General features: G+C 39.5%; 1 protein-coding gene across 6 annotated transcripts in view; it reads right to left on the reverse strand.

Moving 5' to 3' along the window:
- Positions 1 to 314: 314 nt before the first annotated feature.
- CUNH18orf25 (chromosome unknown C18orf25 homolog) overlaps positions 315 to 19,271 on the reverse strand; it is an 88,202-nt gene continuing 69,245 nt past the window's right edge. For 4 of the 6 annotated variants that reach the window (XM_039228836.1, XM_039228838.1, XM_039228840.1 and 1 more), the window contains 3 exons: positions 11,969 to 12,095; positions 11,048 to 11,101; positions 315 to 3,764 (listed from right to left, as the gene is read on the reverse strand). In XM_039228836.1, the coding sequence (XP_039084767.1) occupies positions 3,575 to 3,764; positions 11,048 to 11,101; positions 11,969 to 12,095 (371 nt within the window). In that variant the 3' untranslated portion in view covers positions 315 to 3,574. The remainder of the gene's footprint in view (positions 3,765 to 11,047; positions 11,102 to 11,968; positions 12,096 to 19,271) is intronic. The other 2 variants (XM_039228839.1, XM_039228841.1) reach the window with 1 other exon arrangement.

A 19,271-nucleotide genomic window follows, 5' to 3' on the forward strand; every position in this document is an offset into this window, starting at 1 on the left:
TTTAAAACATTAATTCTAAGCAATGATTTGTCGTCACTGCATCAAGTCCACACTCACACTCCAGCAACAGCAGATCTGTTAACCACCAAGTGCATTGGTTCCTAGCCATACAATGGCTAACATTTCATTTTCATGGTAAGAGGAGCAAAAGGCTACATATGGCCTTTGTACTCTTTAAAAAACAAAACAAAACAACAACAAAAATATTTCCTAGTTATCCAGTGATTTTTCTTTTAAGATCACTACCCTTTAAAATTTGTTAAAAGAATAAGAAGTTATGTAGTGTTTTAAATAAAATGAAAAATACAACAGCATTGGACTAAAATACGTGATTATTTTAAACAAACAGTGCACAATCTGAGGAAGTTTGGTTAGGGCGCAATCATTTTTATATATACATGGAAGTCACATCATACACATACTGGAAAACAGAGATTAGGGGCTCCTTGCATTTAAAAAAAAAAATTAAAGACAAAATTGTGTCCCCAGCTCTTTCAAAAACCTTGTGTGACACAGTATAAAAAGCAGGCAACAAATTCATTTTTAAGTTACCTATGGTGGTGCTATTCTGCTAAAAGGAACAGTGAAAAATGGACAAACATGGCAAATCAGACAGTCATATTCACAACTGATAATAATAAAAGCAGAATTTATGCAATGCTCAACTGTAATAAATACTGAAGTCCACTCAGTCTGGCTCCTTCCATCAGAATGGAAAGACTACTGGCAAGCAGATGTACATGTTCAAGGGCAGCCAGGATGACATGAGAGCTAGTTACTGCTCTGTGGTTTCACACTGGAGGGGAGGGTAAGGAGGGGCTTAACTAAATCGGTGCCACAATCCAATCTGTGACCCAAGTGCACCACTCTAGCAGAGATACTACTTTGAATAATGTTCCGTGGAGCATAAAGAAGTACTGATGCTACCAAATGCAACACTTTGGTTAAAACACAATCCCTTTAAAAGAAAATTCCAATGTCATAGGACTTGTTTCCAACAGAATTTTATCAGTAAGATACCTTGTCAGAAGCCACACCCTCACCCTGGTGGATCTGGCAATAAAAAAAGAGTTGAAATAGTCTCTCTACAATTAGTAGGTGGAAAACTCCCAACCCTGTAGGGGAAAAGAGCTGACTGTCTCTACCATCCTTTCCCCTCCCCTTTTTGCACGTTAACTTCTAAATCGCTGTTCTGGCAACCAGTGGGTAGTCAGGATGCTGAAACAGGGGCAGGTGTGGGAAAAGCGCAACCAGGCATAAAAACACAAGGCCACAGCACTCTGCTCCCAATCCACAGTGCACAGAGCACACCAGAAGAATTCTGTTTAGAAGATGACTATTTAGGGGCTAAAGAAAGCATATCATGGGAAATCACCTGCTGTGTGGAATCAGACAAAACACACAATTAACATAAGAATAGGTAATGAGAAAACATTCTTTAAAATGGGGCTGTGCCCTGATACTGGGGAAAAAATAAGCTGCAAAAACTTCAAGTCATATAATTCACTCTATTCTTGTCCCAATGATTTCCTGGAAAACACAGACCAGAAATTGTACATTTCTGCTTTGTCTAGCATTTTAATTCAAGTCAAAAACAACGTGTAACAGTAAAATTCAATAAATTAATCCTAAAGGAAAATGTGAAGGTCCAAGGATATACCAGTAGTGAATCCGCAGAAGGTCCTATTTAGCTCTGGCCTCTGGATCTTTGGTTTTTGTCTAGAACTGTGGCCATGTGAGAGATCTGATACATGAGGTGCTAAAACTGGAGGTTCATGATCTTTTAAAAGCCTAATCTATTAAAACTAGATTGACAGAAAAATAAAAGAACAGAGGCCAGATCAAATGAGATGCTACCAAAGAAGATCAAAGAACACATGCTCATATCCACTCCCGTGGAAGAGGTATATGGAAGAACTAAAGCAGCAGGAAGAAGGGTAAAGGAATAAATGAGTCTTTATAGAAAAACAGGAGAAAAGCCCAGGCAGGTGGAGCCAGGCAGACTCTGATGCATGCGCACGCAGGGGTGTCCCATTTGTCTCAGTGGCCACACCACACCTACCCTGCACGGTACCATGTGCAGAACAGGCACTTGGTACGTGGGTGTCCACTAAATGACAACTAAAATGGTAGTTCTCAGGCTCTTAAGATAAGGAAGAGCCACCAAGGCATGTGGGGAGGGAGACAAGGGCTACAGCAATGTTATATGGTAAATATGGAAACAAAAAAGCAAACAAAAACCATGGAAAAAACAAAAGACGAGGTCTTCTAAGCCAATAGTACTTCACTCCTCCCTGTGCACAGTACATAGTGTTCTAACTAGGTATTGCTTGTAAAAGAATTCACTAGTAACTACAACATGTTATAGGAAAAAAAGATAGTAACTAATGCCACAGAACTCCAACACTGGCATTTCCTGAATTCCCTGAAGCTCCTAACCACCCTTTGCTTATTTAGATACTGTAAAGCCTACAGTGTCATTTATGTGCTTTGCATCTGGTTTCTTATGGTTTATTTTGATTTTTCCACTTTTAGATGGTAGAGGAGAAAAATACCCAAATATAGCATCAGGTCTTTTCAGCTCAAGCATTACTTAAACAGTTGTTGTACATCCTTTAGAGAGACCAGCTATGAAAGAAAGCACTGTCTTCTCAGATCTGTGAGTGCTCACAGTCTTAAGAGGTGAAGACAACTTTTCATATTTTACTTAAGTAATAGGTTTCTGTGTTCTCCTGTTATTTGAGCAAACAGGCGGAAAAAGGTGAGGGAGAGAGATTCTCCTACTGATCTCTCAATATTTTCCTCACATGCCCAGAAAACCTCATGGGTATCTAACTGAAATGCCTCTGCCCCAAAAGGAGACATTTTCCGAAGAATTACGAATTATTGCAACAAGGAGACCAACTATGTCACCTCAGCAGTATTTATAAACACAAAGGGGCATATCAATTATTTGTGCTGTGGGAAGTCAGCCAGGAGCAAAGGCAGGAAAGAAGGCAGAAGACTCAAGCTAAAAGAAAAGTAATACTTCTGTCTTCTATTTTTAAGGACAGGTTTTCAAATGCACATGCCCTACTAGGTGCCAATAAGGACCTGACTAGATGTGTGCAAATGCCCTACGGTAGGAGTGCCAATGGGTGGGCTGACAGTGGTCAAGGCTAGGTATTAATTTTTTACACAGAAAAATAAATACAAGATTCAAAAACTTAAATCCATTTCACCTGATAATTAAAATATTATTCTAAAAGGAAGGCAGACTTTCCTAAGATTGAAAGTCACCAAGGAAAATGAACTTGTCTAATAAAATTCATCATTCTCCTATTCCTACTGAGGGAAAGAAGAAATTCTTTTCTCTGTGCTAAGTTATTTTCCTAAGTGATTTCTTTTAATTTAAAAAAAAAAACGAAAGAAAAAAAAAGGAAGGGGGGGCAATTTTCCATGAGTTTGGATTATACAAATGCCACAAACAGCTTCTGAGGCTGAAGCTATGACAATGAACTTCCATGTCACAAAGAGGAGGAGGAGGAGGAGGAGGAGGAAGGGAACAGTGCAGAGGAGACACAGTGACATTGTATTACAGTAGGTATTTACGTCTGCTATCCTCATCCAAAGTAAGATCAACAACTTCCGCAGGTGAAGCCCAAGTCTGCTGGGGAGCCACAGCAGTCCATGACTGTGTTTGCCGGGTGCTGACGTACTGCGTGCCCGAGCCATGCTTCCATGAAGAAACACTCTGAATCACACCTCCTCGAGGATGAACACACCTGCAATTGAGATGAAAAGCAAAAGTATAAGCATGGTTAATCCCACTGTAGGAAAAATATAAAGCAATATGGCTTCACTAGCACTGAATGATACTTTTACAAAAAAAGGCCTACAATGTGAGTCTGTGAAACTCACAACCAATATCCTTCCCTTTCCTTCCCTGTTTGTCTCCCTCTCTGCCTTTTGTCAAGTTTAGCCTAAAAATTGACAAGAGTCTTGTCTCAGTCAGAAACTCCTCACTTATGTCTAGATCTGTTACTGACAATGGATAGATAACTGATGTTTCTCCCAACACATTTTAAACCTCTGGGGTCTTCAGGACAGGGCAGAATATTAATCCAGAGCAAAACTGAGATACCCAAACAATCTGAATCTAACCAAATGACATGGTAAGAAATGAAAGTACAAGCTGTTCTTAAAATAAGTTCTATGCCATACTGGGGGAATACCTTCAAAGACAGTAGTAGTAATACTCTTTTACAGATTGGATTTCTAGAAGTCTGTAAGTACTAGGTCATGCATAAAGGATCAATTTTCCTTATCCTAAAGGTCACAACAGCACACTTGGCTCATTCATTTAAAGTGCTTATGTGCCTTAGTTCAGTGGAAGTAGCAAGGCTTAAGTACTCAGTTAAGGTTCTGTAAAACTGCTTTATCAGAGGGACAGAACTTCCTTGCTGATAAATCTCACCAAAAGTTCACTGAAGAAAAAGGTTTCAAAACACTGACATAATGAATTCCACATTCCAATCAAATGATAAAACTGTGAGCCTCCAGGATGAATCACTGAGTAACTGGATTCGGACAAGAGGAAGGCAGGCCGCTCAAACTATCATTGCTACTTTTCTCCTCACATCCCTATGTAATATATGTAAGAAGTGACAGCTGGCAGGATTCTAGTCACATTAACTACTACAGTGGATCTTGAGCAGCTGTTTAACAACTGTGTACAATGAGCGATGCTGGTCACTTGAGAATTCTGGCTTTGATACACTGCTACCTACACTGCCAGGTTCAAAAGAACATTAGGGTAACAATGGACAAGGTTTAGTTGCAGAACTGCCCAAGGACCCCTAAGCTCCTGGAAAGAGGTCCCACTCCTACAAAGGTGGCCTGAAAATTACTCCCTTACCAAGAAAGGTGCCGAAAAACAGATCCCTCAGGGGCAGAGCAGGGGGTAGAAGGTAGATTCGTTACCGTACCAGAGGCCCATCATCTGTTGAGAATGGGCTAAATAGCTACTAACCCAGAGGCTACTAGGTTTTCAATGATTAGCTGGTGAAAAGCATTAAAATATGAGACATCAAGTCCAAAGACTAATACAGATCTGTCCAATGCATTAAGTACACTCAGATGAAGTGATCATGTAATCACGAAGAATGTCAGCCAGAGGAGTCCATTCAATATTGATAGAAATGGTTTTGATGACTGATGGCACTAAAATACTGTTTCTTAAGCAGTCTCACCTCATCGGACAATCTCAACAGACCTATGAGGTAGATGTGGAAGTTACTATTCATACTCAATTGAAAGGAAAATGGAGGGTTAAAGTGGTTACATGATTTGCCCAGGGTCATACTGCTGGAAAGTGGCAGGCCAAAGAGCTTCAAGCCAGGTCTGGTGTGGAGTTCAATGCTTTACACAACATCACAATGTCACTTTACAAACTCAGTAGAATTCAGAGAATGAATGACTACAGAGAGAATCGATGTAATCTTTGGCAGAATTCCTAGAAATATTTCTGAAATAAAAGAGGTATTTAGTCCCAACTGTTGCTCTACACTGCTCCCCTAAGTCATCATACAAGGGATTGGCTTTAAAGGGGATCTGAGCCAATGTGCTCATTTTACAAAAGAGAAAACTAAGGCTAAAAGGTGATTGCCCAGGGTCTTAAGCAAGTTAAGCACAGAACCCAAACAAAACCAGGTTTCCAGCAGGGAGTTCACTTTCTACTAAGTAACTATGCCCTCCTCAGACTACACCTAAAGAACTTTACCATGTCTGACTGCAAGGAGCACTGCCTAGCCCCTGGGAGTCATTACAGCAAAGCAGATTCCAGAAGGTACTCAGAGTACGAGTGAGAGGCGTAGAGCCAATATTTACTACTGAGGAATGATGGATAGAGGGAGAATAAGGATATGAGACACTTCTTCAACTATCTAAGTTAGATCACTTCTGTAGTTATGTTACAAATGATTCCAGTTACTGGAAACTAACCTGGACTACTTTAAGCAAAAAAGAGAATTTGTTGGAAAGACACTTGAGCACCTCAAAGAACCTAAGGATGATGGAATAACTAGGCCTCATTCATTGGATTCAAGCTCCCAACCTCTCAATCTGTTTCTCTCATTTCAAAATTTTTGATTCTCTGGAGAATGTGATGATCGATCTTTAGTCACAAGCTGTCCTGGCTCCTAGTAACTGTTAACTAGAAGGTCAATTACCAAAAAGGAGAATCGTCATGGAAGAAAGTGGCTACTCCATCCTGTACAGAGGTCTCAAGAGCAGACTAACAACCATCAATAAATTTATGGAGGGAAGCTTTGGATGATCATGACTATGCAACAATTACAGCTACTATCACATGGAATAAGCTTCCATTTACACCTTAAAGCAAGTGCTGGGACATCTGTCAGGAATATGAAAGAGTATTTTTTTTTTTTTTTTTTTTACAAATAGTTTATTGTCAAATTAGTTTCTACATAACACTCAGTGCTCATCCCCAAAGTGCCCTCCTTCATGCCCATCCCCCCTNTTTCTACATAACACTCAGTGCTCATCCCCAAAGTGCCCTCCTTCATGCCCATCCCCCCTCCCCCCCACATCCATCAGTCCTCAGTTTTTGTCAGCTGAAAGAGTATTCTAAGATGTCTTCTAAGATTATCATTGAGTTTTAAGATTTTGAACAATACAGGCAAAACTCTCCTTTTAGAAGTCACAGGGCCACAGTGGTGGGAAGGCTCTGACAGGAAGATGGCGCAAGAGGGACTTCTGTTTTTTGGGGTTTTTTGTTTTTGTTTTTTGAGAGAGCAAGTGAGCGAGCACAAGTTGGGGAGGAGAGGCAGAGAGAGGGAGACAGAGGATCCCAAGCAGGCTCTGCCCCGTGAGCACACACCCCCATGTCAGGCTCAAACTCCCAAACCTGACCTGAACTGAAATCAAGAGTCAGCTGCTTAACTGACTGAACCACCCATGCACTCGGGATGTCTGTTTCTTGATCAGAGTGCTGGTTACCTGAGTAGGGGCAGTTTGTAAAAACTAAAGCATACATGTATGGCTTTTCTAAGTGTGTTAAAGTCAATGAAAGAACTCAAAAATATTTTCGTGATTTAATGACCTCAATCATCTTAAATAAAATGGTAGCTAAGAGATGGATGAGGCCAGAACAAGACTTTAACACATTTCCTTTTTAAATACAGAGCAAAAGGACTCATGCTAGTAAACAAAGAGTGCTGGAGAAACATTTTATAAGATCGTGTGTACTTCATAGATCAACTTATACCAGATAGAAAGAGAGAAGTTTCAGAATAAAAAGCATCAGAAAAATTGTTATAAGCCCTACAGAGATATCCTATAGAAACAGAAGCGAGAGGCTCAAAATTTTGTTAAGTCCACGCACATAAAATATACAGTTGCACGTATTAACACATACCCTTTATCTGTATGATGAAACATGGAGTAGAAAGATGCTCAGCTTTTTTTTAAAGTTTGTTTGTTTACTTACTTATTTTGAGAAAGCAAGCAAGTGGGAGAGGGGCAGAGAGAAGGAAGAGAGAGAGAATCCCAAGCAAGATCTACACTATCAGCACAGAGCCCAATGCAGAGCTCAACCCCATGAACTGTGAGATGATGACCTGGGCTGAAATCAAACGTCGAACGCTTAACCTACTGAGCCACCCAGAAGCCCCATACTCAGATGTTTGTTTTTTTGTTTTTTTTTTTTAATTGATCTAATCAATATCTAGTGCAGATATAGGCTTTGTTTTCACAAAGCATTTAATCTGCATATCATTGACAATACACATAAAACATAATCTAGAGTCATATTTTGAGTCCTATATCCAAGAAAATGCTTAGGACTTACTTCCACCCAAAAAAACCTACTTTATAAACAATAAGTTTTGATAGAAAAATTTCCTGTTCTTCATACACTGAAACCAATAGGGGAGGGACTTCACAGTGGAAAAGAAAAAAACAAGAAATAGGGCAGGCTCTGATGGTCGGCTTTAAAACAGTTAATTGACTATCCTAACAAAACAACATTAAATATTAATCATTTTTGTTCTCATTTACAGAGCCTGAATGTGACCTCTTAGATAACATTCCTACTTATTTTTCCTAGCTAAAGATGAAGTGAATCTTCATAGCTTCAGAGAAATGGCTGTCTGCCTCCTTTGCTTTTTTTAGGGTTAATGTTTGCAATTGGTTCTAGGAAGCAATCAGTCTTCCATGCAAAATGCTTCTAGCATCAACTCTTCTGTTGAGGGATGAACCAACATTAAGACAAATGACCACAGGACCAAAGACTACAATTAATGAGGTAAGGATCTGATTATTGCCAAAAGCCTCAGAGGACAGGTACCAAAGAAACTGTTCTAAGAGTTCCTTAACAGAAAGATCGGCACTGTATACGTTCATCTTCCTAGGACAATTACCAATGAGGCTGGTAGAAGAAAAGGCAAAAGGAAAAAGAAAAATATTGGCATGAGGGCCATAAATTAAAAGTTCTGACAGAATTAAGTGGGCACAGAGGAGCCAGAGATGCTGGAAAAGTCTCTATCTCATTGGCAAAGAACATCTTGTGAAACTGGACTGTCCAAAAGTTAACCCCTCGAAATGATAACATTTAGGTAACATCAGGAGTTAATTACAACAATAACAAGGCAGTCATAAAAGATGCATTCAAACCATTAGTTCAGAAGACATGCTTTCTAGTCTGTGAGTAGAAGAAACAGAGAAGCTAAAGGAACATATCAAATCTAAATTAAAAGAGCAGGTAAAGATATTAACATGCAAGAAAAGAAAAAAACTGTTTAAAAAAAAAAAAGACCCATTGTAACTAAAATTACTGAGCGCAATGTCAAACAAAATGTTTCCAGTATGGAAAAATGGCAATGCAATGTAAGTCAGAGCATTCCTAAAGAGAAAAGCTCAAGCAAGAACCAATTCTGAGTTTTTTAAACTCTCAGCCCACAACAAGGTAGACTATCAAAAGAAGAAATGAGAAAAAAAAAAAAGAAGAAGAAATGAGAACAGGACAACTAAATCCAAACAAAACATCTATGCATGCAAATCAAATTAGAACAAAAAGATGTGGATCAAAACCTAAAACCTTTTTCCAAGCGATAACCCTGCCAGAAGCCCATCAATACTTCATAACTGCAACCCTAGACCTGTAAAAGAAATAAATTCCAGATGAGATACAGGCAGCCAAAAGGGTAACTCTGAAGTAACCAACAAGAAAACTTCTCCCCCCACCTGCTCCTCAGCTTTTAATCTCAATTATTTGAAAGATTATCATGCTTCCTCTAAAGAAAGTGCTGGAAAAATGTTCAGAAAGACACAGAAGAACCAGTGAGACTCTACTCAGTCCTAGACCTGAAGACCAAAATAAAAGACCCTCTCAGGATGACAAAAGGGTCAGTTCAAAGTACTTCAACGAAACTTCTCAACACAACATTCTATTGTATGGGCAGCATTAACCACCACTGAGATTTCATAATAAATGTGTCACCTCTAAGACCATATTTCCACAGGATTCAAACAGAAGTATCAGAATAAAACACATCTTTATGCTTCAGTGTTTGTAAGGAAAATGTCCTTGAAAGTAGTGTTACATACAGTATGTTATTTAAAATGTAGTCAGCCACTTAGTTCAAGAGTGGAACAAACATACCTATAGAGTAAAATGGAAATCTGGATAAAAGACCTAATAAGTATAGAGAAGGGTGTACTAGAGATTGTGTGTGTGTGTGAGTGTGTGTGTGTGTTGGGAGTGGGTAGGAACTTAAAATTTAAATTTCTGAGTTTTAAGAGAAATATAATGATAATTTTAACTCCAGATACCAAAAATATTGGTAGAAAAAAAGAAGCTAAAGAGTTCATGATGGAAGAAAAGTTGAACAAAGAAGCCAAGAAGAAGGGTGGCTCACTCTGTAACATTTGTAGGCACAAGTAAACAGTAAAGAAGTGAGACTCGGTATAAGTTAATAGAGAACTGGGCCAAGTAACATGTTTCGAGAAAGAGACTAGGTAAGCAACACAGGTTATTACCTATTCTTTGTTACTTCAGTAGGAACACAGGACCAACAATGAATTAAAATTTGAAATGTAACTCGTGAGGAAGATGGTGAATGGATAATGTGCACAACTGACGATAATTTACCTATATCAATCTGTTAATAGGCAAGGTGAGATTTATAGTAGGGATTAAAAGGATACTCATGTCTTTTTCATTGTAAAGAACATGGTGAAATAAATAATGGCAGACACATGCTGAAGTAAAGGGAAAAAATCAGAAGGTCTATACCCTTTCATCTAGAGAGGTAAGTCAGCATTAAGGGAATAAATAAAAAAAAGAGAACAGGAAAAAGTTTGTGATTAAGGCAGAAAAAAAAGGATGAGATTAAGCAAAGACAGAAGAATGAAAATTGTTTCCCACCAGAATGGGGGAAATAATCATTAAACACAGGAAAGAAAAAAGGAAGCAGCTATGCAGGCATACTTCTGGCATCAACACAGGATAGAGGATGAAGTGCTTACTTCTGATAAAGTAAACTGGCCACTTTTGGGGAGAAGACATGCTAAACTATGACATTACTTTACATCCTTAAAGTCCCAACAGGTATGACCTGAAAAATACTCTCAGAAAGTAGACTCAGTTCTAAGACAAATGTACCTTCGATTTATACGCATGTGTATTTTGCCTGTGCTCTCTACTCCTAAGTTCGCCTTTTATATATATACATGACAGAAGAAATGCTGGTGAATGTTTTCTTACCTTTCTAACCAAAGAGTAAAATCAGATCTAAGAAACAGGTAATGTAGATATTGTTTTACATGCCTACTTAGGGAAATCACAACTTAACTCTTACAGAAAAGTTGCTTGCTATATAGAATACAAATTTTCCAAAGTCTAAATTTTTGTTTTCGATACAAGTGCGTGTGTGTGTTAAATGTTCCTCAGGAATACCTCTGAGAGGACTATAACCAATTCTTAGGAACATTATCTTAAAGCAAGAGTCAGTAAATGTTTCTCTACATAGGGCTAGACAGTAATTACCTTAGGCTTTGAGGGCTATCAGGTGTCTGTTGAAACTTCTTCTCAACTCTGCCACTGGAATGCAACAGCAGCCACAAACAATATGTAAATGAACAAGCATGGCTCCATCCCAATAAAATTTTATTTACGGATAAATATGTTGTATTTAAGTGAATTTCATAAAATTTTCACAAGTCATAAAACATCATTCTTTTTTTGATTCCACCCCCCCTCCAACCATTTAAAAATGTAAACTAGTCTTAGCAAAAGGTCCATATAAGAACAGGCAACAGACGAGTTTGCTCATCCCTATCTTAAACAATGACAAACTTCAAGTTATTTTTACAACACTAGACAAATTTGATGTCTTGTGGCTTTTAATCCTAAAAACAGGACTGCCTGAGTCACATGAACATCACTAGAAATATACTATGTTAGGAACAGACCAAAGTAACTTGCAGGTTTTAATGAATGACAAGAGGTGCTTTAGGAAACAAGTAATAGAGATATGATGTCAGATGTATATTTCCCAGTTGTTTGCTCCCAATATACTTCAAGATAAAGTGCAAGGCAAGAAAATATGAACGACAGGGGGTAAAGTAGGATAATACTTATGCCATAAAAGATAATAAGCAGGATGATACTTATGCCGTAAGAGAAAAATCTGTCAAGCTATCTAGATATTTGCTAAAAATAAGAGGAAAACATCAGTTCTATTTCACATGCATATGTTTGAGATGTTCTTGATATAAGATGCAACACATTCTCAAGCTCATTATCATGTTTAATCAAAAAGCATTTTTTAAGTCAAAGGAAGCCAAGAGACAGCCCCCACCATTCATGACAGCCATGCCACGAGGACTACCATTTTCTTCTTACTTTGTTTCTGGTTAAAATCAAATTCACAGGTAAAATATCAGAATGCTCCAGTGAACGTCCTACCTTGCATGTTCCTGAACTCCCACAATCTCCACTTCACTATCTGAAGAGGCAATATTAATTTCTTCATTGAGTGGTGCATTGCCAGCCGATGTCTTGTCACTTGCTAGGAATCCTGGATCCAAATGACCTGAGAGAGAAGGGGGGTAAAATAAGCACTACAGTCTGACTTCTTACAATCAGCACGAAAAACTCATTGACAGATTTCCCATCCAGGTTAACCACAGAAAGAGAACTCCCGTATGAGAGCTTGGCAGAGTGAAACCATCAAGTCTCTCACTCTCTATTCATTAGGAGAGAAAAAAAACTCTGAGTACTTTAGTAAATAGGTATATATAAACTGTGATAATACCCTATTATATTTTATTCCACAATGCCTTTTGCATTCAACTCTAGTCTCCTTTTAAATGGCCTGTATAGGGGCACCTGGGTGGCTCAGTTGGTTGGGAGTCCGACTTCGGCTGAGGTCATGATCTCACAGTGTGTGGGTTCGAGCCCTGTGTCGGGCTCTGTGCAGACAGCTAGCTCAGAAACTGGAGCCTGCTTCAGATTCTAGGTCTCCTTCTCTCTCTGACCTTCCCCTGCTCACACTGTGTCTCTCAGAAATTAATTTTTCTAAAAACTTAAAAATAAATAAATGGCCTATATAATAGGTTTGTCACCACCTAGAAAGCAATAAGGTTCTCTACTTACCGGTAAATTTCATTCATTCATTCATTCATTCATTCATTCATTCATTCATTCATTCATTTTTGAATAGGCTCCACAACTATTGTGCATCTTGAACTCATGACCTTGAGATCAGTAATTGCAACTCTTCTGACTAAGCCAGCCAGGCACCACCACCGCCCCTCAGTAAATTTTAAGAGAGCAAAATTCTAAACCAAAAAAGTTCAATGGCATAAATGGAATAAATAACAGAGGTACTCATTAATATCATATTTATACTAAAATGTTTTACGAAGGATTTAACAAATTTCTTTCCATTTTAAACAATCTTAATAGTTTTTCTCAAAAGGAAAGTAGAGTTGACAAAATCTGACCCCAAACCACATCTAAAAGAAAAGGCTAGAGGCAGATCACAATTTCTGTTCTGAGCAACTGAAACATAACCTGTACGTTGCTGACAGTTATTAGAAAAAAAGCACATATTCTGGAAAAGCACAACAATTTGTGGCACTGGGGCATGTAAGAACTTTTTCACAAGGGACTTCACAAAGCATCTATTTCATGGTGGAATAAAACATTCTCCCAACTCACCGAAAACTTCACAGAACTCTCAATAAAGGCTAAGAGCATAACATCAAAGTACACAGCTATATAAACAATTCTAACAAGGGTTAAAACAATTCAGCTTATGTACCCAGCTCTAAAATGTTCTAACCTTTATGAAACAGAATATCTAGGAGTTAACATGAAATAAACCAAGTTGCAACAGGCACACATTTTCAATTACTCTTTAAAGGATATTTTTATTTAAATATATTATCATCTGATACAATACTGTTTCTCCATTAAAAGAAAAATCTTTGGTGACACCTCATATAAACTAAGCCAGTATCCGTAAGATTTTAACCACACAACTCTCCCTTCCCCCTCTATTACCCCTTCACATCATTAATTCCAATGCTTCAAGTTCACTGAGAAACCCTGTACTTTTCATACCCCTGTGAACTTTTAGTATAACCCTCTTAGAAAATGATACACAGTCACAAAGCAAACGCCTTACAATTTTTATACCCTCTGACCCTGTCTGTAATCCCATCTCTGAGAATTTAACCTAAGGGAAAAAACTTTAAATAAGCGAAATGTTATGAGGTCCAAAGACAGTGACTACAGTCTATGCAGAAACTTGGGGAAATATATGCATAACACAGAAAGTGTCACATATAACACTATAAAAACATTTTGGTGCTGGGTAAAAGTTGTAAAAACCAATCAAGCTTGAATATGACTGTGGGTCTTTTTTACAATTCTTTAATATTACTTTTACTTTTTTCTTTAATTGAACACTGCATATGAGAAAAAAGACTAAAAAGCTTAAAATGGCTTCCACATACAACAGGTAATTGAGATTATATTACAGTCTGCAAGGGCTTGTTAAACTTTCTGTATTAAAGAATAGCCTAAATAGAATTCTAAATATTGGCAGTGGGTAAATGTCTTTGAGCCTCACAAGCAAATGAAAGACGGCATTTACCAGATAAAGGTCAGTTTTGTTAAATGTGGGGTGGGTATTTAAATGAAGTATGGTTAAATCTTGATTTGGTAAACTCAAGTTTCTTGCTCTGATGCCAGTATCTTGTTTGTGGCCAAGTCTTTTGTCTAATTTCTAGTTCAGTGTTGGAGTTAGAACTAGCAGGGCGCCTGGCTGGCTCAGTCGGTTAAGCGTCCGACTTCAGCTCAGGTCATGATCTCACCGTTAGTGGGTTCGAGCCCCATGTCGGGCTCTGTGCTGACAGCCAGCTCAGAGCCTGGAGCCTGCTTCAGATTCTGTATCTCCCTCTCTCTCTCTGACCCTCCCCTGCTCATACTGCCTCTCTCTTCCTCTCTCAGAAATAAATAAAAAGCATAAAAATTTAAAAAAAAAATTTGAACTATCATCATACACACTGTTCCTACTACACTTCTAGAAAGGAATACAAATTGATAGTATCTTTTTTCAAACCTTCAATTTGTCCATATTCAATCTTTTGAGTAGCCTTGTTTTGTGCAACTATAACAATTTGGTTCTTCTATTTGTTCCTACAATATATACTTGTTTATGCAATGCTATGCACTAGGCAGGTGCTTCAAATGCTAGAGAACAAGGACAGGAGGTGTAGTGCCTACCCTCAAGGAGCTCACAATATACTCTGGGATTAGAAAAAGCAGTACATTTTACTATGGCTTGAAAATTGCTGGGGGGCCTGGCTCAGTTGCTTCAATCTCCAACTCTTGATTTTGGCTCAGGTCATGATCCCAGGGTCATGGAATCGAACCCTGCTTCAGGTTCCACACCAAGCATGGAGCCCGAGATTCTCTCCCTCTGCAGCTCACACGCTTCCTCTCTCTCTCTCAAAGAAAAAAGCGGGATGGCTTAGTCAGTTAAGTGTCCAGCTCTTGATTTCACTTCAGGTCATGATTTCATGGTTTGTGAGTTTGAGCCCTGCATCAGGCTCCATGCTGACAGTACACAGCCTACTTAGGATTCTCTCTCTCTCTGCCCCTCCCCTGCTCACTTTCACTCTCAAAATAAATTAATCAACCAAAAAAAAGTTAAAAAAAGAAAAAGGAAAAAATTGCTCAGCTAGAGAGGTAAAGAGTACCTTTAAAGATATAGAAAAGGGAGAGGGTTCCCGGGTGGCTCAGTCGGTTAAGTGTCTGGCTCTTGATTTTGGCGCAGGTCACGATCTCAGTTCATGGGTTTGAGCATAGCATCAGGCTCTGCACCAACAGCATGGAGTCTGCCTGGGATTCTCTTTCCCTCTTTCTCTACTCCACCCCTGCTCATCCTCCCCCCCACCCTCTCTCAAAATAAACATTTTTTTAAAAAATAAAAAATAAAGACACAGAAAAGGAAAATTTCCCAGACCTGAGAATAATCAAAGACACTGAGCTCTCAGGAAAGAGTAGGCACAGGTGACATGAAGTAGCAATGAGGAACACTATGTTGTCCTTTAGACTATAAAAGTTCAGTGAGATGTGAGGTAACATAGTAAAAACAGTAATGGGGAACAAGGCTGGCAAAGTCAACAGAGTTCAGATCATAGTAAGGAGTCTGGAACGTGACCTTGAAAAGTAGGAAACCGCTAAAGAATTTAAGCAGTGACCTGATCTGGTTTTCCATTTTTAAAAATTGCTTTTTGGTGTGTAGAAATGGAACTAATATCAGGGCAGGGAATATTAGAGGCAAGAAAATCAGTCAGACTGCTGTAGTCTCCTGGGTGAGAAAGGACTATGGCAGAACTAGGAAAGAAACAAAATGGGGAATAGTCTGCGTGTGTGTATATACAGAGGGTTGGTAACAGTGGGCAAATCAAAGTAAACATTGATGGCCAGGTTTCTGATTCAGGTAACCAGACAGAGTAACAGTGCCCTTCAGTGCACCAATGAACAGCTGAGGATGGCTGCTTGTAAGGACATGCCGAGGACATGCTTCTGAGATGTCCACAGGGCAGCTGGAGGTACTGTTCTAAAGCTCAGGTCAGAGGTCTATGGAGGAAATAGAGTCCTCGGCAACAGTTGAGTAGGTAAAGGTTAACGAGAGGAATGAAGGGGGCCTAGAACAACGCTGATGAACATCAATAATTAAGGGTGGGTAGACGAAGGGGAGCTCACCAGGTTAAGTGAGAGGTAGTAAGAAAACCTTAAAATACGAAGCCAGTATACCATGGAATGAGCATTTCTAGGAAGAAGTACTTATCAGTGCTCAACAGATTCAATGAGAAGAGGAACTATGTAGAGTCTACTAGACTCAGCAGTTAAGATGACCATGACCTTGGCAAGAAAGGCCTCAAGACTGATAGAGCTAAAGCCAATGTAGCAAAGCAAGCTAAACAATAATGGAAAGTCAGGTAGAACAGACGTATTTAAAATAGTTATGCTATGAAGGAAAATGCAATAGCATAGTACTGAGAAAGGAAAAAAATGGGTTTGAGAAAGGGGAATGTGTGCGTATGAATAACTTTAAAAGATGGGAGAGACCTGGCCAAATTGGGGGTGGGGAGGTGGGGGAGGCAGAGAACAAAGACATGTGACGGCAGAAGGCTGAGGCAATACATGAGGGAAGGCCATGTATGTGCAGAGCACAGGTATGGGTAGGGTAGCAGGGTGCGGGGTCAGAAAAGTGAAGGAAACACACTGCCTAAGCAAAGACAGGATCTGCTGGGCAGCACGGAGACCCAGGTTGAGGCTGCGGATGAGGAAGTTAAACTCAGCCCTCAACTCTGCAGCTATGTGATTTTCTCCCAGCTATACTAAGCAGTGTGACACAGGCTCCAAGTGTGCATCCAGGGATTAGACCTTGCCAGCTGGGTATGACGGGAAAGCTGGGGAGCTGGTAAAGGAGTGCTGGGCTTGAGCACACTAGAGTGGGGGAGAAGTGGAGCCAGCAGGGGGCTGGCACAGGGCCGGCTGCGGGCAGAAGAGCAGTGCAAGAAGGAACAGCATGAGAGGACGGAAGAGCCCCCGGAGACAAGGAGAAGGCGAAAGAAAGCAAGAACAGGAGCAAAAGCAGTGGTTAGGAGAAATAAACACCGTAATTCCATCCCACAAACACGAGCCTCTGGGACCCACCCACTGCCCTCCGGTCTGGTCCTCACTCCACAGCTACTCTCCTTTGTTCCATCCAGCCACGCACTATTTACCTTCCTACAACTTTTCCACCGCCTTCTGGAATGCCAGCTCCATGGAAAACAGCACTGACCTTTTCTTCTCACCTCTCCCTGTGGAAACTGGACTCTCCTGAAAATGCCACCTACCCCGCAGTCCTCTGAAGCTGCTCCTACACCTGAGTTTCAGGACCAGAATCACTGACAAATCCTGTCGACCATCCTCATGTACCAACGCCAGCTGCCCCCATCTCCCAGGGTACTTCCCTTGACTGTCAAATACCAACCCGAGGACAGTTTCACTCATCCAGTGAAACATTACTGGCACCTCACTTTGTCTGTCTGTCTGTCTCTCTCCAGTTTATGTCTCCTTATTCTTCTATGTGTGCTGATTATTTCTGTGGACAACCAGCCCAAAATTCTCCATGCCTACTCTCTAAGGAGCTGAGCCCTAAGAGGCACTTATAACCCCCTGCGGGAGACTCCCAGCAAGGGGCTCAGCCCTAACCATCCTGAAAACAAACAAGATAACTGAATTAAACCAAACTAAAAAAGCAGATTGTAGGAGTCATGGTTGCTATAACTAAATTATAGTTATTATTATAACTAAAATATAGCTATATCTGATTACTCGAATCTTTTCAACGGTCATTAAGAAAACGACAATATGACAGAATTAGTTCTTAGTACCTCTGTGCCCGGTTCTATCTCCACAGTTCTAATTTTTAAAATTATTTTCTTTAATCTGAGGGTAGCCTGCAATTCTAAATGATGATTCCAACTTGTGAAATGTTCTGCCTCAGTCATCAATATTTCTAAATAATCAGTCTTCACTGATCAGGTCCCTCATTATGACCCTATCACCTATAGCACCTCATTTTAGACCTAGAAATATCATTACTCTGCCTTTCTTTTTTTAAAGAAAGGAGAAGAAATGAAAATTACCATGCTACTTTTGCTCATAATTTTATAACAATATCTTAAGAAAAACAAGGTAACTATCACCAATATTTAAAAATTCTTCTAACTTTATTCATTCATTATGGATCCAGAAACTAGTAATTAACATACTGCCTTTATATTAGAGCAGTTCAAATCATTTTGGCAGTGCAATATGGGCCATAAAAATTGTAATCCAACCTTGCTGGCATTTACAGAACTTGTGTGATATTCTTAAATTGACCACTTAAAACCAGGGTCTCTTATAGCCAGTATCTTTACTGCTTAGTCTAAAAATCAGTATCAAATAAAATAAAGGGACACTGAAGTAAATGATGGGGACTAAATACAAATTTCTTGGTGAATGTGGTGTGAGTGTTGTGCCACATTTTCTGTCAGAGCCATTAGATAAAATGTGCCACTCAGATAACAAGTCAGCTGAGATGCCACCGAGTCTATGGGACGTCATGCTCTACAAGAGACACCAAGGCTTTCTCCGACAGCCAGGAATACATCCCCTCTTCTATCTATTTCAGAGCCAGGACTTTCGTCCTTTTCTCTCAGTGTAACACTCTTCAGTGTGTCACACGTTCCTGCAGGAGCTCCTGTGCAGAGCTCCATTCTCCTGCCCCTGGGCCGTCCTCCACTGTCACCCCTCCAACCAGTGACCTCACAGGACTCCAACAACAGAGAAATGGCTAAACCATACATACATAAAAGTGACTCTCAAAGATGCTATGGGGTTCTCAAATTCTGTCAATGGCAATAATCTTTCCTACTTCAGGGCAAGTATAAACCCTGTAGAAAAAGTGTAAATACCACAATTACCATATTAAAGTGAAAATAAATCATAGGACTTATATTTAACTATTGGGGTGGTTGGCTGTCTCTGTGTAGCTCTTTGCCTGCGCGACTCTTTGGAAAGATAACTTCATGTACTCTGTGAGAAAATTCTAAATTTTTGTCCTCCCAGTTTTCAACACACAAGTCAGAAAGAAACAGCATGAAAAAGTAGTAACTAAATCATCATGACATTTTTTTTTGTCTTCAAAAGA

The sequence above is a fragment of the Hyaena hyaena genome, unplaced genomic scaffold, assembly GCF_003009895.1.
Source record: "Hyaena hyaena isolate Hyena2069 unplaced genomic scaffold, ASM300989v1 scaffold_33, whole genome shotgun sequence".
NCBI lineage: Eukaryota > Metazoa > Chordata > Mammalia > Carnivora > Hyaenidae > Hyaena > Hyaena hyaena.